This window comes from Hypanus sabinus, chromosome 4 (assembly GCF_030144855.1).
Source record: "Hypanus sabinus isolate sHypSab1 chromosome 4, sHypSab1.hap1, whole genome shotgun sequence".
Taxonomy (NCBI): Eukaryota; Metazoa; Chordata; class Chondrichthyes; order Myliobatiformes; family Dasyatidae; genus Hypanus; species Hypanus sabinus.
Window position 1 is genome coordinate 63355965 of NC_082709.1, and position 23734 is coordinate 63379698.

General features: G+C 41.8%; 1 protein-coding gene across 24 annotated transcripts in view; it reads left to right on the plus strand.

Annotated features, from left to right (window-relative positions):
• The window catches only part of plekhm3 (pleckstrin homology domain containing, family M, member 3), a 127199-nt gene that overhangs the window by 14576 nt on the left and 88889 nt on the right, over window positions 1-23734 (plus strand). For 13 of the 24 annotated variants that reach the window (XR_009511669.1, XR_009511668.1, XR_009511670.1 and 10 more), the window contains 5 exons: window positions 9575-9635; window positions 15345-15376; window positions 16840-17047; window positions 17406-18254; window positions 19297-19356. Coding sequence is in view for 21 of the 24 variants with exons in the window: in XM_059967307.1 (XP_059823290.1) it covers window positions 17675-18254; window positions 19297-19356 (640 nt within the window). In the remaining 3 variants the exon portion in view is untranslated. The remainder of the gene's footprint in view (window positions 1-9574; window positions 9636-15344; window positions 15377-16839; window positions 17048-17405; window positions 18255-19296; window positions 19357-23734) is intronic. The other 11 variants (XM_059967300.1, XM_059967298.1, XM_059967299.1 and 8 more) reach the window with 7 other exon arrangements.

A 23734-nucleotide genomic window follows, 5' to 3' on the forward strand; every position in this document is an offset into this window, starting at 1 on the left:
CTAACCAATTTGTACAGGAGCACCATTGAGAACATCCTGACCAGCTGCATCACCGTCTGGTATAGAAATTGCAAGGCCTCTGATTGCAAGACTCTATAAAGGATTGTAAATACTGCTGAGAGGATCATCAGGTTTTCTCTTCTACCCATCTGAGGTACTTACTCAGAGCACTGCATACCAGGACCCTTAGCATTGTCAAGGATCTCTCCTGACCAGCCAACAATTTCTTTGATCCCTACCATCAGGCCGGAAGTATCAAAACATTAGGACAAGGATGATTAGGATGAGAAACAGTTTCTTCCCCCAGGCTATGAGGCTACTGAGCTGCCTGCACAATCCAGGTTTCACCACATATGAAGCACCGGTAGCATTACACAGTTTACTTTTTAACTTGTATGTACATGCACCTTATTATTTTATTTGTGGTAATATTGCTTTGTGTTGTTTCTGAATTATATGTACTGTGTGGTGCACCTTGGTCTAGAGGAATGTTGTTTTGTTTGTTAGTGTGTGTATAAATGGTCGAAATTACAATATACTTGAATTTGAACAGATCGCCAACACCTTCAGATAGACAGACTTGATGGTGAAGGCAACAGTAGATCAGTTAGATGAGTTGCTAAGGATCATGACCTGATTCACTTGGTCAGTCAAGGCCTGATCAGGAAATGTCAGCATGGTTTTGTGTGTGGGAGGTCACATCTGCCCTGTCGTTTGGAGTTTTTCAGATGTAACTAAGGGGTGAGTGGTAGAGTGGAGATATGTCCCTATCAAAGGAGGTGAAGGTATTCCTTCCCTCCGTAGCCTGCAGGTCACCTTTGGGCAAAGTGTAGCACCTGCTTGGCACCCACCCCCACCCCAGATCAGGGTAATGTGAAGCTATGGGAGCAGGTGGTGCTTATCACAAGTCCTGGTTATGTGACCACTGACACCAGGCAGACAACCTCTGATGAGTATTGATAATAGCCAGGGTCACCCGTCTTGTAAAGACACTGCCCAGAAGAAGGCCAGTCTTGCAGAAAAAATTACCAAGAACAATTATCGTCATGTAACACAGCACATGATGATGATGAATTAAGGGACTATATGAAGGTGGGGCAGTGGATGCTGTTCACATGCACCTTCATAAGGTCTTTATTGAGGTATGGCCTGGCAGTTATATAAGACTTTGATAGGCTGCACTGAGGTTTGTGTAGAATCTTGGTCACCCTGTCATAGGAAAGATATTGTCAAGCTAGATAGGGTGCTGAACAGATTTATGAGGATGCTGCCTGGACTGGGGGCTGACTCATACGGAGAGGTTGGCCATGCTGAATCTTTATTCTTTGGAGCACAGAAAATAAGGGATAACAGTTTAGAAGTTATAAGATTCTGAGGAGTATGGTTAAGGTCATAGTCTTTTGCCCAGGGTTGGGATGTCCAAAACAAGAAGGGACAGATATAAGAGGGGAAAGATTCAAAAGAGTCTTGAGAGGTAATTTCTGTAAAAAGAGAGTGAACAGCTGGAATTAGCTGCCAGAGGAAGTAGTTTGGGTCGGTGGTTGCAAAATTTAAGAGGCATTTTGAAGGGTATATGGGGGCAGGGGTGGGTTGTGGTGAGTTCTGGACCAAAAGTGGCAACTGGGAATAATAGAGAGCATGCTGAGGTTGGTGTGGGCCAAAGGGCCACAGGGCCTATTCCCACGCTGTCACTCTGAGCTGTCAACTGGACTGCTGAGGATTACGATGTACTGGCTGATAGGTTTGGGGTTTGGCGCAAGTTAGTACAGAGCCTTTGATCTCAGGGTTGCTCCTACTACAAGTTTTATTCTCTACAAATCTCAGAAATTGTTGTTAATTAATTTTGGGCAACAGTGATCACAATTCTATCTCCTTTACCATATCATTGCAGAGGGATAGGAACGGACAAGTTAGGAAAGCTTTTAATTGGAGTAGGGGGAAATATGAAGCAATCAGGCAAGAACTTGGAAGCATAAGTTGGGAAGAGATGTTCTCAGGAAAATGTATGGCTGAAATGTGGCAAATTTTCAGGGGATATCTGCATAGGTATGTTCCAATGAGACGGAAAGGATGGTAGGATACAGGAACTTCGGTGTACAAAGGTTCTTGAAAATCTAGTCAAAAAGAAAAGCTTATGAAAGGTTCAAAATTCTAGGTAATGATAGAGATGTAGAAGATTATAAGGCTAGCAGGAAGGAGCTTAAGAATGAAATTAGGAGAGCCAGAAGTGGCCATGAGAAGGCCTTGGCGAGTGGGATTAAAGAAAACCCCAAGGCATTCTACAAGTATGTGAAGACCAAGATAAGATGTGAGAGAATAGGACCAATCAAGTGTGACAGTGGAAAAGTGTGTATGGAACCAGAGGAGACAGCAAAGGTACCTAATGAATACTTTGATTCAGTATTCACTACAAAAAAGACTCTTGGCGATTGTAGGGATGACTTACAGCAGATTGAAAGGCTTGAGTATATAGACATTAAGAAAGAGGATGTGGTGGAGCTTTGGAAAGCATCAATTTGGATAAGTCTTTGGGACTGGATGCGATGTACCCCAGACTACAGTGGGAGGTAAGGGAGGGGATTGCTGAGCCTCTGGCAATGATCTTTCCATCATTAATGGGGATGTGAGAGGTTCCAGAGGATTGGAGGGTTGCAGATGTTGATCCCTTATTCAAGAAAGGTAGTAGAGGTAGCCCAGGAATTTATAGACCAGTGAGTCTTACTTCAGTGGTTGTTAAGTTGATGGAGAAGATCCTGAGAGACAGGATTTATGAACATTTGGAGAGGCATAATATGATTATGAATAGTCAGCATGGCTTTGTGAAAGGCAGGTCATGCCTTACGAGCCTGATTGAATTTTTTAAAGTTTAATTTTTATTGAAGGAATGATGCAATACAGAATGCGTAATGCATTACATTTTCCTCCATTTTGCTTTTATATCTTACCCCTAAACAAAGCTCCCCTCACCCGCCATCCCTGAACATACCATAGCAGCTAATGTATATACAATACAACACTTCACAAATACAAGTACAGACATTCACAGCCATACCCCCACACTCCTTTAAGACAAAGGCCCACACACATCCACAACATGTCAAATGATCCAGAATACACCCATATTACAATTCATCAACCACCCTGTGAGGTAAACCATATGCATGTTAAAAGGAAGGCAACTTCCCAAGTACAATCAAATGCCGTCAGCTAGTAGGTAATTCCTTAAGACTCCCAAAATATGACAAGAAAGGTCCCCATATCGAATAGAACTTCTTCACAGACCTCCTCAGAGTGAATTTAAATTTTTCTAATTTCAGAAAAAACACTAGGTCGTCTAACCAAGCAGCAGCAGATGGGGGAGTGGCAGATTTCCAGACCAGCAAGATTCTCCTACAGGGCAAAAGCAATGTAAATGCAATGATATCCAACTGGCTTGCACTTAAACCCAAAGCATCATCTGCCACACCAAATACAGCTATAAGCGAGCAAGGTCTCAGTGTCACCCCCAAAACCTCACTGATAATTTTAAAAACCAGTTCCCAATAGCCATCAAGCCAAGGGCAAGACCAAAATGCATGCACTAAACCAGTCGGAGAGAAGGAACACCTGTCACAGCCAGCGTCTGTCCCAGGATATATGTCAGCAAGCCTGGCTTTACTTAAGTATACTCTGTGTAATACTTTAAATTGTATGAACCCTAGTCTAGCACATGATGACGAGGAATGAACCCTATTCAATGCTTTTGCCCAATGCTCCTCAGCCAGATCCATACCAAGGTCATCCTCCCACCTAGTCTTAGTTTTATTTAGATCTTGAACTCCCAAAGACATCTGCTGAGAGTATAGTACAGAGATCGGCCCTTTATCATTGAAGCTAAGAGTGAATTTTTCCTACAATATAGCAGCTGATAGATCAGGAAAAGAAGGAAAATTTTCCTTGACAAAGTGGCGAATCTGCAGGTATTTTAAAAAATGATTATGCGGAAGGCCATAGTTACTGCACAGGTTATCAAAACTATCAAATATATTATCAGTGTACAAATCCTTTCTCTGAGGATGTGACTAAACATATTGATGAAGGTAGATCAGTTGATGTCGTATAAATGGATTTCAGCAAGGCATTTGATAAAGTACCCCATGCTAGGCTTATTGAGAAAGAAAGGAGGCATGGGATCCAAGGGGACATTGCTTTGTGGATCCAGAATTGGCTTGCCCACAGAAGGCAAAGAGTAGTTGTAGACAAGTCATATTCTGCATGGAGGTCGGTCACCAGTGGTATGCCTCAAGGATCTGTTCTGGGACCCCTACTCTTCGTGATTTTTATAAATGACCTAGATGAGGAAGTGGAGGGGTGGGTTAGTAAATTTGCTGATGACATAAGGGTGGGTGATGTTGTGGATAGTGTGGTGGGACATTAATGAGAAGTGGCAGATGGTGTTCAACCAAGATAAGTGTGAGGTGTTCATTTTGATAGGTCAATTATGATGGCAGAATATAGTATTAATGGTAAGACTCTTGGCAGTGTGGAGGATCATAGGGATTTTGGGGTCTTGAGTCCATAGGAGACTCAGAGCTGCTGCGCAGATTGACTCTGTGGTTAAGAAGGCATATAGTGCATTGGCCTTTATCAATCGTGGGATTGAGTTTAAGAACCGAGAGGTAATGTTACAGCTATATAGGACCCTGGTCAGACCCCACATGAAGTACTGTGCTCAGTTCTGGTTGCCTCACTACAGGAAGGATATGGAAACCATAGAAAGGGTGCAGAGGAGATTTACAATGATGTTTCCTGGATTGGGGAGCATGCCTTATGAGAATAGGTTGAGTGAACTTGGCCTTTTCTCCTTGGAGTGATTGAGGATGAGAGGTGACCTGATAGAGGTGGATAAGATGATGAGAGGCATTGACTGTGTGCCTGGTCAGAAGCTTTTTCCCAGGGCTGTAATGGCTAGAACGAGAGGGCACAGTTTTAAGGTACTTGGAAGTAGGTACAGAGGAGATGTCAGGGGTGAGTTTATTACTCAGAGAGTGGTGAGTGTGTGGAATGGGCTGCTGGCAACAGTGGTGGAGGTGGAAATGATAAGGTCTTTTAAGAGCCTTTTGGATAGGTACATGGAGCTTAGAAAAATAGAGGGCAATGGGTAACCCTAGGTAATTTCTAAAGTAGTACGTGTTCAACACAGCAATGTGGGCTGAAGGGCCTGTATTGTGCTGTAAGTTTTCTATGTTTCTAATTTAGAGGGACAGTGTAGAATTGGCTGTTTGTGCTCTTCAAGCCATGTAGCCCCAGCATCTCCTGACCACCCTGATTTAAGACTAACCTAATCACTGACAATTTACATCGACCTACCTGGTACTACTTTGGAGTGTAGGAGGAAACCGGACCCCTGGGGAAAACCCAGGCATTCCACAGAGACAGAAACTCTGTGCAGATGAAGCCGGAATTGAACTCTGACGCCCCGAGCTGTAATGGTATTGCGCTAACCACTATGCTACCGTGAAAAGGGCAATCATTTGACGACACGTAATGTAGCCAAACTGCAATCTGTATTGTTACGGTGTGCAGTTAAAAAATAGAACTTACTTTGATCCATAAACTGAAGAAAAAACACAGCAGATTGGGCAGCATCTGTTGATTTGCGGAGACTGTCGGCATTTTGGGTCAAAATCCGTCGTCTGGACTGTACAGATTTCTACTGGCCTGATGGGAATCATGCAGTTTGTCATAAATTATCTTGAAATAAGCATTTCGGAAAAGGAAGGGCGACTATGGTTACAAATCGAACCAAAGGGTACAACCTCACTTTCTCAGCTTTGCTCTCCTCATCACTCCTCACTCTCAAGGAGGGCTCTTCATCTCATGTTTTCCATATTTATTGCTTGCTTATATATTATTCCCTTTTTTTTGTGTTTGCGCAGTTTGTTGTCTTATTGAATGCCCTGGTTGGGTGTTCTTTCATTGATTCTGTTATGGTTACTATTCTATTGCGTATGCCTTTAAGAAAATGAATCTCCAGGTTGTGTTTGGCAACATATATGTGGCTTAAGGCTGTTATAGCCAGGGGTGGTAGTGGCGATAAGCTCCCAAATGCTCCCTATGATGTGTGCCTCAAACAGCCTCTGACAAACAAGTCCAGCTCCTGGCCTTCACATGTGGCTTAGCTACTAAGCCTGGCGGAACCAGTTTGTACTGACAGGAGAAGGGGTAAGGGCGGGTTACTGGCACCTTGGAACCAGTCACTTCGGTCAGATGGGGCTCATCAGCCATGACTGGCGGCTCATCTAGGAGAGGGAAAACTCCAAACTCAGACTCCCGTTGCCTTGTGGCTATACTGCCTGAGTCAGTGGTGGAGGCAGATACACTAGTGAAATTTAAGAGACTACTAGACAGGTATATGGAGGAATTTAAGCTGGTGGGGGGCGGGGGGGTTATATGGGAAGCAGGGTTTAAGGGTCAGCACAACATTGTGAGCCAAAGGGCCTGTACTGTGCTGTACTATTCTATGTTCTTCCTGTGATTGGCTTGGGAGACCCCAAACTAGCTCAGACTGGTTGAAAACATTGATCAGTCTGCTGGTCATTATTACAATGAGGTTTTGATCTGACTGCCCCAACTGCCTAGATATTGTCATCTCACTGAAGCCTGCATCTTTCCTGATGTGTGCGGCAAGGTTTTCTATGCAACACACAAACAAGATGGGAGACTAAGCAGACTTGCTGGATTCCAGAACTGATGGGGAAAGTATTTGTTTCACACTCAGTTCCTGATTTACTCTCCAAACCCCATTTTGGAGAGTGCATTAATCATGTACATGTGGAATAACCCGATGAGTTAAATTTCCATCTCAACACATACAAAATGCTGAAAGAACTCAGCAGGTCAGGCTGTGAAAATGAATAAACAGCCAACATTTCAGGCCAAGACCCTTGATCAGGATTGGAAAGGAAGGGAAATACACCAGAGGGGGAAGGGAAAGAGGACAAGCTAAAAGGTGATGGTGAAGCCAGGTGGGTGGGTGGGAAATATAAAGGGATGTGATAGGAGAGGAGAGTGGACCATGGGAGAAAGAGAAAAGGGAAGGATACAAGGGGGAGGTGATAGGCAGGTGAGAAAGGAAAGAGGCTAGAGTGGGGAAAGGAAGAGGAAGGGAAAGAGAAAAAATTGCCAGAAGGCGAAATTGATGTTTTTGCCATCAGGTTGAATATGAGGCGTTGCTCCTCCAGTTTGAGAGTGGCCTCATCATGGCAACCAACATAAATGAACGGGAATTGGGGTAGGAATTAAAATGGTTGGAATATTTTGGTTGGCAGCATTCTTTGATGAACATCTAGTTGTACTAGAGAGCAATGAGTTTGAGCAGACCAAGTACATCCCATGCTTACCATGCTTACCCGATCTCTCACCATAGGCACTTAAAAGGCCATTAGAATAGCTGTAAATATTTTTAAATAAATTTAAAAAGAACCAGATTAAAATATATATAAATTTTAAAAAGTGAATTAAGTTAAGTAACTTAACATATTTTCCTTCTCCTCATCTTCAACTCAGGAAACTGCATTTTAAATGGACAGAAATCTAATCCAAAAACAGCTATGGTTGGTGTAAGGGCAACTCAAACAAACCAGTGCCGCTGCTGGTGACCCTATAGATAGTTATTTTGTATGACCTGCCCTCCAATCAATCCAATAATAATGTTCAAAAAATGTCAAAGAAATATAGTCGATCTTTTCGTAGCAACTAAAGCATACAATCTTAAAGTGATGAAACTTGTGAAACTAAAACTAGTGGTATTAAACTGACTTAAGCGGAATTAATCCAATCATAAACAAGAGAAAATCTGCAGATGCTGGAAATCCAAGCAACACACAGAAAATGCTGGAGAAACTCAGCAGGCCAGGCAGCATCTATGGAAAAGAGTACAGTAGCAGGACTGAAGAAAAAAAGATGAGGAGTCAGAGGTAGAAGGTGAGGGGGGGGGGGGGGAGAGGCTGAAACAAAATAATAGCTGAAACTGAGAGGTGGAAGGCTGAAGTAAAGAACTAGGCAGTTGATTGGTGAAAGGGATACGGGACGGGAGAAGGGGGAATCTGATAGGAGAGGACAGAAGGCCATGGAAGAAAGAAGAAGGGGGAGGAGCTCCAGAAGGGGGCAATGGGCAGGGAAGGAGATAAGGTGAGAGAGGAAAAAGGGGATGGGGAATAGAGAAGGGGGGCATTACCAGAAGTTTGAGAAATCGATGTTCATGCCATCAGGTTGGAGGCTACCCAGACAGAATATAAGGTGTTACTGCAACCTGACAGTGGCCTCGTCACGACAGTAGAGGAGGCCATGGATGGACACGTCAAAATGAGAATGGGAAACGATATTAAAATGGGTGGCCACTGGGAGATCCCACTTTTTCTAGTGGATGGAGATTAGGTGCTTGGCGAAGCAGTCTCCCAGACTACATTGGGTCTCACCAATATACAAAAGGCCACACCAGGTGCACCAGATACCATAGATGACCCCAACAGACTCACAGGTGAAGTGTTGCCCCTCCTGAAAGGACTGTTTGGGTCCCTGGATGGTAGCGAGGTTAAGTAAAGCGATTAAGCAAAGTTGAATGGTCAACAAAAGATATGATACATGATGGTCACCAGCTCTAAACTGCCAAAAACAAAGCATAAATATGTAACTAAATTCTTGGTTTTTACCATGTCCCCACCCATATGACTAATTACCATCATAAACATGCAACACAATACAGTGCAGATAAAAACAGATGCATAGCTCCGACATTCTAGCCCCTAATTATTATACTATAATAAATACAACTACATGCTGCCAAGACACAAGAGACATAAAATCTAAATATTCACACTAATGTCCTGTTTCTGGTAAGCAGTCAATCTCTCTTGGAAAAACCAGGTTGTTCCTCCTGAATACCTGGAATTGCTGTTTCATCCAAATGCAAAACAAATCCTGTTAACTGTCAGCTCTGACTGAGTGTAGTCTCTTTTTCCCACTGCCATTGTCTCCTATCAGTGGTCCACTAACAGTCCAACTCAGCATTGTTCTAATTGCATAGGCCCATTATTAACAGTGTTTATCACTTGCAATGGCTCCTATGCTTTAGGGACATTCATCCCTTTCAGCAGCTCAATTTCTGAATCAATGTCTGGCAAATGAATATGCTTCAGGTGAGGCCATTTCTGAATACAGGTGTTCTTCCCCCCCCCCCCCCTTACAACGGTAGAATGTTTCTATGAAACCTTTGTTAAGCCAAAATGGCATAAAGTGAAGAACCATTAATTTATATGGGAAAAATTTTTGTAAAAGTGTAAATCCTCTTTGTAATGCAAAAACAGGTTACTAATGTAGGTCTTTTGTAAAAGTGAACATTCATAAAGCGGGGGACACCTGTATCTTTCTAACAAGAAATGTTCCCTTTGTGAACAGGCATACTTTGCTGCATATAGATGTCAAGTAGTTCACACTCTCTAAGCCAGACACTTCCAATCCTAAAACATTGTAGCTCCTCACGGCCTTCTCTTGATCGATGGAGTGAGAAAATGCATGTTGCTTTTTCTTGCAGATTAAGCTTGTTCATGAAGCTCACTTTACGACAGTGCTGTACTTCCTTGATCTAGAAAAGCGTAAGTAACCACTGTCTTGTTAACTTTCATAGACTTCACCTGAACCGGAATTATAGGGGGTTTGCAATCATGATCACCAGTCCCTGTAAGGCAATTAGATACCAGGGTGTTACTCACAGCTGAGTTTGCTTCTTTCACAGCTTGTTTCGAATCTTCACACTTTTCTTCTGAGTGAATATGAAGTCTGGATGTTTGCCACTGCATACCTTGCATGAAAGGCAGTACCTGCAATCCTCGCTGACGTGTCTGATATACAAACAACCAAAGCAGACACCATTTTCTTTTAGGAAGGTCATCTTCTCATTAGGAACCTTTTTTTCCAGCTGAGAGCACCATTCCAAAGTACGTTCACCCGGCAGAACAGACAACCCCTTTAGGCTGACGAGACCATTTCCCTTTCATTAGTTTTGGGCTCAGTTTTAGCTTTACTTTTCACAGTAGCCACAGTTGCTTCCTTTAGCTTTACTTTTCACAGTAGCCACAGTTGCTTCCTTTAGCTTCAGAACAAATTGGTGATTTAGTTTTATTTGCACCTTATTGCCAGTGATGGAACATCCTGTATATTCCTAAACACTCTGTGTGTAGCAATCTTGACTTGTCTTTCAATAAAATCAACAATGTTGGTGAAAGTAATCTTATGGTTGTGCCGTTCTTGAAGCTTGCAGACCACCAATCACCATTTATGGGGCATCTCCAACACCATCACACACAGCATGGGGGCCCCCCAGGGTTGTGTGCTCAGTCCACTGCTGTACACTCTGCTGTCCCACGACTGTGCTGCAACACACAGCTTGAACCACATCATCAAGTTCGCCGATGACACGACCGTGGTGGGTCTCATCAGCAAGAGCAACGAGTCAGCTTATAGAGAGGAGGTGTAGCGGCTAACGGACTGGTGCAGAGCCAACAAACTGTCTCTGAATGTGAACAAAACAAAAGAGATGGTTGTTGACTTCAGGAGGGCACGGAGCGACCACTCTCCTCTGAACGTCGATGGCTCCTCGGTAGAGATTGTTAAGAGCACCAAATTTCTTGATGTTCACCTGGTGGATAATGTCACCTGGTCCCTCAACACCAGCTCCATAGCAAAGAAAGCCCAGCAGCGTCTCTACTTTCTGCGAAGGCTGAGGAAAGCCCATCTCCCACCGCCCCCCCCCCCCCCCCATCCTCATCACATTCTGCAGGGGTTGTATTGAGAGCATCCTGAGCAGCTGCATCACTGCCTGGTTCGGAAATTGCACCATCTTGGATCACAAGACCCTGCAGTGGATAGTAAGGTCAGCTGAGAAGATCATTGGGGTCTCTCTTCCCGCCATCACAGACATTTACACTACACGCTGCATCCACAAAGCAAACAGCATTATGAAGGACCCCACGCACCCCTCATACAAACTCTTTTCCCTCCTGCCATTTGGGAAAAGGTACCGAAGCATTCGGGCTCTCACGACCAGACTATGTAACAGTTTCTTCCCCCAAGCTGTCAGACTCCTCAATACCCAGAGCCTGGTCTGACACCTTGCCCTATTGTCCTGTTTATTATTTATTGTAATGCCTGCACTGTTTTGTGCACTTTACACAGTCCTGTGTAGGCCTGTAGTCTAGTGTAGCTTTCTCTGTGTTGTTTTTTTACGTAGTTCAGTCTAGTTTTTGTACTGTGTCATGTAACACCATGGTCCTGAAAAATGTTCTTTCATTTTTACTATGTACTGTACCAGCAATTATGGTCGAAATGACAATAAAAGTGACTTGACTTGACTTGAATTTCTTTACAACAATTGTCATATTAGCAGGCATGTCCAGCACTTCTTCCATGGCATTGCAACGGCCTCTAAGAAAAGGACTGCAATCTTGAAGAGCTTTCACGCCTTCTGATTTGATAATGACCAAGAAGAATTGCCATGTGGACTGCAGCAATCACCAAAATGTTTGTGTGGTAAAGGTCCCGGTCCAGCCCACTGGCAACTTTTCACCTCCAGTGAACTGTTCAAGAAACAGTTGCCATAATCATCAGAGTTGCCTGCAATGCTATTCTTGAAAACCCTGGTAAATGAATGATACTGCAATGGATTGCCTTTGAAGATTTGATTCTCTCTTTAGGCAGAGTTGCAATGTATTGTTATTTCAGCACTAAACTTGCTGTGTCCTTTTGCGTCCTTATAGCCTCCAACACACTATTTAGACTTTTATCATCTGAAACACGAGTGTTACCATACTGTAAATTAATATCCTCAGAAGCTCATTGTGTTATTGGATATGGTATAGGTTCAGAGTGCCTCCTTAGTGGAGACTGAGAGTGAACACCCTGAACTATCCCTTGGGGTCCAAACTTGTGGCTCATAGACATTTGAGGATCCACATTCACATCTTTGTGCCATGTCAACATAAGAACTGACACCATTGAACTGTCCTACTGGAGTACCTTTAGCATCCACAGCACTTGAAGCCTTCTCACACAAAATGCTGGAGGAACATAGCAGGGCAGGTAGCATCTATGGAAAAAAGCACAGTTGACGTTTCAGGCTGAAACCCTTCTGCAGGACTGGAGGGAAAAAAAAGCTGAGGAGTAGATTTGAAAGGTAGGGGGAGGGGAGAGAAAAACACCAGGCAATAGGTGAAACTTGGAGGGGAAGGGATGAAGCAAAGAGCTAGGAAGTTGATTGGTGAAAGAGACAGAAGGCCATGAAATAAAGAAAAAAGGGAGAGAAGAGCATCAGAGGGAAGCAATGGGCAGGCAAGGAGATAACATGAGAGAGGGAAAAGGAGAGGTGGGTATTACTGTATGTTTGAGAAATCGATGTTCAAACCATCAGGTTGGAGGCTACCCAAATGGAATATGAGGTGTTGTTCCTCCAAACTAAGTGTGGCCTTATCACGACGGTGGAGGAGGCCATGGCTGGACATTTCAGAATGGGAATGGGAAATGGAATTAAAATAGGTGGCAACTGGGAGATCCTGCTTGTTCTGGCGGATGGAGCGTAGATGCTCGGCGAATTGGTGTCCCAGTCTACGTTGGGTCTCACCAATATACAGGAGGCCACACCGAGAGCACTGAACACAGTATATGACCCCAAAGCAGTGTTTGGTGTCCAGCACATAATTCTCTGTAACTTGAACTGGATCCCATTACCATACGCATCTTTCCCTCCCCCCCCCCCCCACTTAGTGCTTTCCACAGGGATAGCTCCCTATGCAACTCTCTTGTCCATTCATCCCTCCCTGCTGATCTCCCTCCTGTTGCCTATCCTTGCAAGCAGAAGAATTGCTACACCTGCCCCTACACCTCCTCCCTCACTACCATTCAGGGCCCAAACAATCCTGTCAGGTGAAGCGACACTCCTGTGTTCGGTGTTCCTGGTGTGGCCTCCTGTGTATGTTTATCCCTCAATATTTGCTGCCTTGTGCATAACTTGACTAAATCCACCTCCATTCTAATGCTTATCAGATGCATAGGACACTCTGCTCATGACAGAATTTGCTCAAGCACGTTAGGAACACTGTCTTCAGGGCATATGTCATCTTGAAAATCAGCTTTTTACTTGTCAAAGCATGTCATGTGGCTTGATAAATGTTATCATTTATTCCGTAACTTAACCTTCAACATCACATGTTTGTTTCAGCCTCTGCTGTGATTTTATTAATAAAAGTCTGAATATTTGCAAAGTTTTCAGTTTATTTATCTTACTCTGAGATAGGCATTAAAGACAATAACATGTCATGTTGCTTAGCAACATCTTCACAAAGATTTTTTTGAATTGTTCAAATGAAACCGCACTTGTGTGCCATTTTGCTTTTCTTGTGTAAAATAACTTCTAATTAATGCAATTAAAACATTAATCCTCTTAACAGTTTTATTATATTCCATTCAAACACTATCAATTTTACTCATCAAAGCTTTCCCAGTAAGTTTAATTTCTGTTTAGTCACTGCTTCCAGCTTGAATCATGTTGTTTTCCAAGTGCACGAACTAGACAAAATAACAGCATTCAATTCAGATGTTGACAGTTGAAATATTTCAGAACCAAACACCGAACTCTTAAGCAAGCATCACACTATAGAGTTTATGGTCAACAGTGACCATTCCAAGTACGCAGCACGAATTAATAAAAGATCACTACTTACCACAAGCTGCTCCTGGCTGTGGTGCCTTTAATTTCATTGACACCTCCAAATGCTGATGTTCGTTTGGTATAACTGTCAAAGTCTTTTGTTGGCAAAACGGCGACCACATGGGTTGTTAGTTATCTTGTGTGGTGCACCTTCTGGTCAATTAAAAAAAAGTCAAAGAAGTGTAGTTGATCCTTTATTAGCAACAAGCAGAACATACAATCGTGAAGCAATGAAACTTATGAAACTAAAACTAGCGATATTAAATGGACTTAACTGAAGTTAATTAGAGTTAAGCGATTTCAAATGTAATTAAGCAAAGTTAAGTAGTTAACAAAAAATATGACACCTGATGGTCCCCAGCTCTAAACTGCTGAGAACCAAGTATGAATATGTAACTAAATCCTTCATTTTTACCATGCCCCACTCAAGTGACTACCTACCTTAATAAACATAATAAATGTGCAACACAGAATACAATGCAAATAGAATGCATGGCACCTATATATGGTGAAGAATTGTAGAAACAGATTTCCCAATGTTATGCTGGGGAATTCCAATATGATCATTCTCCACCGGTGGATTCCACATGTAATTCTGTGATGGAGTGAGAAACAAATGCATTTGTCCCATGCCTATTGCAGCTCTGTTTAAGTCAGGAACACGAATGTGAGTGGCTGTTGACTTGTGCTGCCTTTGTAATTACCAGCCACAGTTCGTGGAATTCGGTCCGTTGTTGGAAAGACACTGGAGGAGTTATCCCCCTAAAGGCCATCAAATAAATGGGAAGGAGAGCAAGTTTGTCAACAAATAATAGGAAGGTGTAAGGTTTCAAAGAACTGTGAAGTGACAAACAAATTTCTGAATTGTATTTCTTTGTGCATGCCCATTATGCTTCTACCCTGTTGCTGCTCACCGAAGCCTGAACTTGCTGGAATTGGTTGGTGTATCAGTGCTTTATCAAGTTGGGTATTCACAACTTGATGAAGAAGCTTCCCAAAGTGGATAGTGATTTCCTGACTGTATTTTACTAGACATGATACAGTTGGGAAGAGTATTGAGGGGCCTAGGACATAGATGAGGAAGAATTTCTTTAACCAGAGGTTAGTGAAATGGTGTTGAGAGGAATAATAAATCAGCCATGATCGAATGGCAGTGCAGACTTGATGGGCCAAATGGCCTAATTCAACTAACTTTTGACTCATCCCAAGCTCTTCTGGAGTGTTGCATAAACATACAGCAGTTCTCAAGTACTTCAGCTGTGGAATCTGTCTGCTGAAGTTGCGCCAGTTTAAACTTAGTACCAGTGGAGTGACTCCATTGATTTTTAATCAAGTCAAAGATCAAATATCAGGTAATTTACATGTTAGAAGCACAGAAGTTCAGCACAGACGTAGGAACTCCACACAAAAAGCACTGGAGGTCAGGATTAAATCTGGGCTCCTGGCATTATGAGGCAGTGGTTCAACCAACTGCACCAAGGTGCCACTCTGATATTATTGAATTAATTAAGCTTACTCATGTTTTTAATGATTTCACATTTTTTTTGTTGCTAAATTTTTTATTGCTTTCTTTCCTTTTGATTTATTTTCTTTTTGTTTGTAGTTTTGGAAACATTAAAAGCAGACATACTTTTGGTAAGTTTTGACAACCATCTTATTCAGAGGTAATAGAACATGAAACAGTACAGGACAGGAACAAGCCTTTCTACCTAGAATGTTGTGCTGAACTCATTACACTAGTAATTAAACACCTAACCGAACTAGTCCTCCTGCCTACACAATGTATAGTACATATCCTTCCATTCTCTGCATGATCATGTATCAAAGAGCCTGTTAAATGCCACCACTGAAGTTTTGCCTCCACTGCTACAGTTGGCAATGCATTCCAGGCACCCACCACTCTGCATTTGAAAAATAAAACTTGCCCTGCATAGCTCCTTTGAACTTGCCCCCTCTCACCTTAAATGCAAGCCTTCTAGTATTAGATATTTCAACCCTGGGGAAAAAGATGTGGTTGTCTACTCCATCTATGTTTTTCATAACTTTAAACCTCCATCAGGTCGCCTCTCAGCCTCCACTACTCCTGAGAAAACAGTCCAAGTTTGTCCAACCTCTCCTAATAGCACATGCCCTCTAACCAGGCAACATCTTTGTAAACATCTACTGCACCCTCTCCAAGCTTGAACTTTCTTCCAATAATGGAGCAACCAGAAATAAATGTAGTGCTCTAGATGCATCCTGCGAAGAACTTTATAAAGCTGCATCATAATTTACTGACTCTTTAACTCAGCGTCTCAACTAATAAAGGCAGGCATCCCATATGCCTTCTTTACACCCTATCGACCTGTACAACCTCAGGATTGTGGATTAGCTAGCTGTCCAAGCGTTTCGGCTGTTTTCGGGGCAAAGATTGCTCTGCCATCCCCTCACCCCCAACTTGACAGTGCTTTACTGCACAGATTCTGCAAAGAACCTAGCCATTTAAAAATTGGAATAGATTTAGAGAGCTGGTTCACAACGTGGGCAGAGCAGCATGTTCTGGCACATGAAGAAAATGAAGCTGACAGAGGAAGTAAAACCTTTAGAGAGGCATATACAATGCCACACCCAAAAATAAACTAAAAGATGTTATGAACCCCAGAGATCATTTTCTGCCATGATTTGGTTAGCTGCCAGAGCCCCTCAATTAGATAAGAGCCTATAATCTACTAAGCAGTATCCATTAATCTAAATATAAGCTATCCAAATTGCTTGATTAGATTCCTGCCTATAATTCATTCCCTACCATTTATTGTTCTCATTATGAATCATCTGCATGTCTCAATTAGATGCAAAACTTTATTACTTTGAGTAGCCTACTCTACTACGAGGACATTACTGTCTTTGTGAGAAAAGGGTTAATTATTCATTAATATCATGGACTGTAAGGTAGTTTCTGCTGATTTACTGCTGAAACAAATAACGTACTATTTTACAGCATTGGACTTGTAAGTTTTTTTAAAAATGTTGCAAAGTAGCTAAGTTACATTTTTAGATTAATGCTTAATGTGTTATCACAAGTGAAAACACAATGAAAGTCATCTTTGTTTTTCTTCTAGGGATGAACCAGTTTCACCTGTCAAACATACCTGAAATGAAAAGAATAATGGAAAAAAGGCTATAACGTGCTTTCGTTGCAGACACCAAAGTTAAACTTTTCAGAAGCAAGACCACAAAAGGCAGTCTGGGAATATTTTTACTGATGGTAAACTGTTAAATTAGCCATCATTTTCCTTTAGGAACATATGTGCAACTTGTGCAATGCAGGTTAGTTAACTAGGCATATGAACAGTAATCTATAAGCAAGTACTTCACTTTTTCAACACAGTATTATAACTTGTTCTGTGAGTGTATAGTTCCTGAGAATTGAAGTCTATTAACTTACTACATTATTAACACGCTAGCAGATCAACAAAGTGGTGCTTTGATTGCACATTAGGAGCTTCTAAAAGAAGATAAGACATGAGATCTCTTTTATATGGTGATTGGAATATTTTGTTTTTGTTGTTAGCATGTTAGATGTATTTTTGATCACTTTTACTCCACAATATTTGTCTTCTCAACTACTAAGTCTAAGTAATCTTTTGAACACGGTAAGAGAACCACTAACTCTTTGTTTGCATAGGTTTGAGCTGTCAGAGTGGCATAACTTGATTTTCGTTCTTCATGGATTGAATAGTGTGGAAGCACAGAATGAAATATACAGCCCATAAATGACTCATAGTGGCATTGTACAGATGGATCAGAAGACTCAAATATTAAATCACAGCTTTTTTAATGTTCGTGAAATCTTTTAAAAGGAAAAGACCTGCTGAACTTTGATTCATATATTTTGTAATCTCTCTAACCAGACCATTTAAACCAATCGAACCCTTGGTAGCTCTGTAGTGGCTAATGGAAGCACTGGAAGCAGATGACATCAGCCCTGCTTTGGAAGCCACTGAGGAGTTCTTTCTTTTCAATGGCATTGATGACCGAGTAGGATATGCTGATCATCCAAAGCATGAAGTGTATGGCATCCAGGAGGTCCCAGTGGTAATTGGACATGAAATTCTTAAGATGAGAAATGAGAAACTGCAGCAGAAAGACGGCACCAAAGCTGCAGCTCAAAAACTGAGCTCATTAGAGACAACAAAACAGACAAACATGAGGAGTAATGCACTTAACAAAAAACCTGTTAGCATAGCCAGTGGACCAAAACAGGAAAGGGCTGATGGTTTAGGCATTGAAAGTTCTTTCACCTCAAATGTTTATGATGCCATTCACACCAGAAGGAGCAACCCAGTTGAAGATGGGTCAACCAACAGGCCACTGCTCTTACGATCGCAGTCCGACATCATTCCATCATGCAACGGGTTGCAAACTAGCACAACGCCAGTTCGTTATCTGTTGAACTTCAATTTACCTCTCCCCAATGCTGCCACCTCATTTGATAAGGGAAGGCACTTTGTAATGAGCACTCGCAGAAAAGATGGTAAGTCCCAGCTATACTACAGGTCATATTACTGTACTGGTATTGCACCAAGTTGTACATGCTGCAGGTCTGACTTCAGCTGAAATTGGTCTTTGTTTCAAAAAGATTGAAGCTCAAGGCAGTTTAAGCTAGGGTTGTATAAAATTTAGGTTGTAGTGTATCTGGAGTCGCTTTTGAATTAATTGGCCATGGAGTGATTGCAATAGAAAACATCATTCTATACCTTGATGTAATCACTGAATTATCATTATTCAATACATAAACATCAGTTAATAAGTTTCCCAGAGCTTTTTGTTACTTCACTTAAAAGACGTTTTAATGGCTGAGATGTGGCTTTGGGAAGGAAAAGAGGAAATGGGACCTCAAATTGCCTTGGTGTAATGCTTTCACCTTGCATGTAATGCAGGTATACTGGACCATAGACATAGGAGCAGAATTAGGCCATTCGGCCCATCAAGTCTGCTATGCCATTCCTTCAGGGCTGATTTATTATCCCTCTCAACTCCATTCTCCTGCCTTCCCCCCATAATCTTTGACAGCCTTTCTAATAAAGAACCCATCAGCCTCTGCTATAAATATACCGATCAATGAATTTCACAGATTCACCACCCTCTGGCTAAAGAAATTCTTCATCTCTGATCTGATCTAAAAGGTCAGCCTGGTATTCTGAAGTTGTACCCTCTTGTCCTAGACTCCCCCACTATTGGAAACATCCTCTCAACATCCCTTCTATGTAGGCCTTTCATAACTCAATAGGTTTCAGTGAGATCCCCCTCATTTTTCTAAATTCCAATGAGGATAGGCCCCAAGCCATTAAGCGCTCCTCATTGATTAAGCCTTTAATTCCCAGACTGTGAACCTCCTCTGGACTCTTTCCAATGCCAGCATATTGTTTCTTAGATAAGCCTGCCTTTAAACTCCATTAATCTGCTACCATTATACTGTTCACTTTGGTTATGAACCATTTTCAGAAGATTTTCTCATCTTTCGGGTGTGTTTCTATTAATGTTCCAGTACACTTTTAAAATTTGATTTTTTGAAGATTCTACACCATGGAATAACATTTCTCAGCAAACCTGTTTGCATGGTAAACAAGGCCTGGGTAAGTGCAAAAGGAAATTGGGAAAACATAACTAGGTAAGTTTCACGGGAAAGTAAGCAACAAAGCCAGACCAGTGTAAAGAAAGCATTAAAATTATAGTCCCACTATGTGAATGTAGTGTGCAGAAACTGAGGCTCCAGTAGTTGATAGAAGGAATGGCAAATCTTGGATAATGAGCCATTGCAAATTCTAAATAGCGGGATATCAAATTATCATAAGTTTTCCTTTATAGTTGCACTTTTTATTATGCAACACACTTGATTTGCCTTTTCACACCACACTTTTGCATGAAGTAACTTGAGTGTTAATCCATTCAAAATATACTTTGCTATTGGTATTGCTACTCTGCTGTTGGTTTCACGACATTTTATGGAGCAACTACACGATGACTAATTTTTAAGTGAGCAACCTTTTCTGGCTTTCCCTTTCATTTGAGGAAAGTGAGTGTGAGTGACAGAAACTATGTCTAAAATTGTGGAGGTAGAAAAACATACAGATATGAACAGAGGTCTAACTTATCTGAGAAAGTACAAACATGTTCCGTGTTCTTTTCTGTTTCAGCAAGGGACATTCACAAAGGTGTTCGCAAAGGAGACACTGCACGTGTTGAAGGCCACAAGAAATCATTCTATTAGAATTGCAAAAAACATGCAATACACAAAGGAAAACAAATGATTCATGAAGTAGTACAGAAAACAGTGTAATATTATCCACTTTATAAGCCAATCTTTGTAATGCCAGTGGGTGCCACAGATCTGACAACCTTTTACCTCCGTCTCTGTCTTGACGTACTTGTCCCTTTCTATGACTCTTAGCACTAGCACTAGTCATAACCCAGTCTAAGAGGCAATTCCCCTCTGCACAAAGAATTTCTCCTTTTTATACCCTTCAAGATTCCTTCAAAAACTCTAACATACCTCTTACCCAGGTACTTTATCATCCCTTAGTGATACCAGCTGCACCCTCTTACCTCTTACCAACCTTCTCCCTAGACTCATAAATTAGAAAACACAGACAACTGATCCGTAAGGAGTAAAAACATTCTTCACCATAATCTAATCATAAGGATATGTGTCCATGTACATCAAGTTCAAGTTTAATTGTCATTCAGCCATACACATGAATACAGCCAAATAAAACAGCATTCCTCTGGGCTAAGGTGCAAATCATGGTACCAAGTCACACACAGCATCCAGTACATATAGGGCATTTAGTTACATTAGCAGAAAAACATACAGTCATAGTGGATTCTGGTTAATTGGAACATATCAGGATCAGTACATTTTGACCCATTTAAGCAGCTGTCCTAATTAGCTGAAATTTCATGAAAATAGTTTTTAAAATACTATAAAAAGGCCAACTACTATTTAACAGAGTAATAAATTACATATTTAAATGAAATGCAGAACAAATTAAGACACTAGCAATGTTATTTCAGCACCTTAAGGCTGTGTATTTGTTCTGAATAGTAATCGATGGAGAAAGGCATCCAGTGTACGCTTCCGAGTTCTTTTGAATCAGTCCAGACTCCTGGTACAGATAATGGATTGTCTTCATACAATGTTATTGATGATTGCATCCTCCATATCTTCATTTTCATCATAACATTCAAGATATTGTTGATACCTTCAAATTTTTTGTAGTTCTTAACTTGTTGAAGTAGTGAAATTGCTTCATTTTCAATCTCGGCCATTTTTGGCATCTCCAAGCCTGAATGCTTGAAGCTGCAGTGAGCAAAAGAGTTCAGAATTGTCGTGCTGCTTATTTCTCGCCAACCATCAGTGAATAAAGTCACTTCTTTTTGAACACACACGCATCAGATGCTACCTAAAAATTGCTTACTCTAAGCATGGTGTAGTGTCCAACAACCATAAAAATACACTCCACTGATGCTAGTTAGAAACTGTTCGGCAGCGGTCTCTTGTCCCAATTAAGCGGTGTAGTGTCCCAAATAAGCAGTTACTCTGATTAACCAATAGTCCAATTAACCAGAATCCACTGTATATAGCATAACTCCCTGAGTGTCATGGCATGTAGATTGATGGTGCAACAGTCCCTATCATGTGCTAGTGAAGCCACAAGCACAATCCAACTCATTTTCCAAGCAAACACTGGAGGGCAGCTCTGTGAAGGGCCAGTGCCCAACCCAGCATGGCCTCCAGCTGTCTCTCACTGGCTTGATTTGGATGATGGAATTGATGGCTTTGTGGCTCAGTTTGCAGCCAATACCAAGATAGGGGCAGGTAGTGTTGAGGAAGAAGACATCTGCAGAATGACTTGGACAGATTAGGAGAATGGGCGAAGAAGTGGCAGATGCAATAGAGTGTAGGAAAGTGTATGCTCATGCACGTTGGTAGAAGGAATAAAAGCATAAATGGGGAGAAAGTTCAAAAATCAGAGGTGCATGGAGACTTGGGAATCCTGGTGCAGACTTTCCTAAAGGTTAACTTGCAATGTTAGCATTCAGTTTCAGAGGACTAGAATATAAGAGCAAGGATATGATGCTGGGGCTTTATAAGGCATTGGCCAGACTGCACTTGGAGTATTGTGAGCAGTTCTGGGCCACATCTAAGAAAAGATATGCTGGCCTTGAAGAGGGTCCAGAAAAGGTTCACAAGAATTATTCCAGGAATGAAAGGGTTAAAGTATCCTGTGCATTTGATGGCTCTGGGCTTGTACTTGGTAGAGTTTAGATGAATGGTGGGGGTGGGGGGGAAATCTCATTGAAACCTATCAAATATTGAAAGGCCTAGACAGAATGGATGTAGAGAAGATGTTTCCTATAGTGGGTGAGTCTAGGACCAGGGTACAGCCTCAGAATAAAGAAATGTCCATTTTGAACAGAGCTGAGAGGAACTTGTTTAACCAGAAGGTGGTGAATCTGTGGAATTCATTGTCACTGAACGGGCCAGGTCATTGAGTATATTTAAAGCAGAGGTTGGTAGGTTCTTGGTTAGTCGAGGTGCCAAAGGTTATGGGGAGAAGGCAGGAGAATGGGGTTGAGGGGACTAATAAATCAGCCACAGTGGAATGGTGGAGCAGACTCAATGGGCCAAGTAGCCTAATTCTGGTCTTATTGTCTTAAAGGCTCCAGCATCTCCTTCCCTGGGTGGCTGCAGCAGGTCACCCTGCTGTATGAGGGTGGGCCCAAGCAACAATTGAAGCCATACAGTTCTCCAACCGCCCCCCCCCCCCAATTGGTTATGCCAATGAGCCAGTAAACCGGACTTGCGGTGTTGTATATTACCAAGTCCAATGGGATCAAAAAAAATGTCCAAGACAATCATTTGCACTGTTCGTTGGACCACGCTCCGCCTCCATGCACCTCCTTTGATATCTTCCTCCTTAGGTTGCTGTAGCCACCAGCAACAAGCTGTGCAACAACTTCAGCTCCACCACCATTGAGCAATGTGCCAGTGGATCAGAACTCCAGCACTTAATATCCAGCAATGTCTTGCAACCATACAAATCTCTGGATTATTCCCACATTCCAAGCTGGCACCATTTTGTCTTTCAAACTCCCATTTTATTTTAGCATATACAAAGGAGGAATCACATTTAATTCTTTCTATACAGACCCTTGTCGTACAGAGACCAAATTGTTGGTCTGGATGAATACAGATCTCTTGAGGTGCCTCTAAGATAACTGTATGGGGGGGGGGGGGGTTGTGAGGAGTAGTAGTTAAGGAAAGTGGCTCACCATCATCTGCAGCCAAGTGAAATTTACCAGAGCGAAAAATAAGAGCTTGTACAGTTTATTATTGAATTAGCAGGAGGAGTGCAGTAACAAAACATGCATCTATTAACTAGCAAATAACAGATTAGTGTGTCTGCTGAATATAATTCATTCCTACTACGTGAATAGTAGGAGCCATTGATCACATTACAAGGTGCAGAGATTAGTTTCTATCTCCAGAGAAGAAGAGGAGCAATATTTTATGGTTTCAATGTTTATTGGGAGAATTTTACCTTTCAATTAAATTGTTGGAAAGAGAGGGAATTATGTTTTAGTAACAACAGCAATAAATGGACACTTTACAAAATATTTCACAGACAAAATCTGTCTCTGGGTCACGTAGAACTTGGAACTCCAAAAAAGTGCAGTGAAAGAGCAGGTTTTCAGGGTTATCTGTAAACAAAGAGAGAGTGGTAGAGTGATACAGTTTAGGAACAGACGTCTGACTTGGAACCCAGTTTGTCATTTGGTTTAGGAAATCAGGCTTACAGACAAGCCCGTTGTTTAACTTCCACAGGGTTGGATAGCAACAGGGGGTAGTGGAGATAGAGAGGGGAGAGTCTGTGGAGCAATTTAAGCACAAGGCTAAAAAGTTACAGACAGATATTGGACATGGAACCAATGTTTGCACAGGAGAGAATG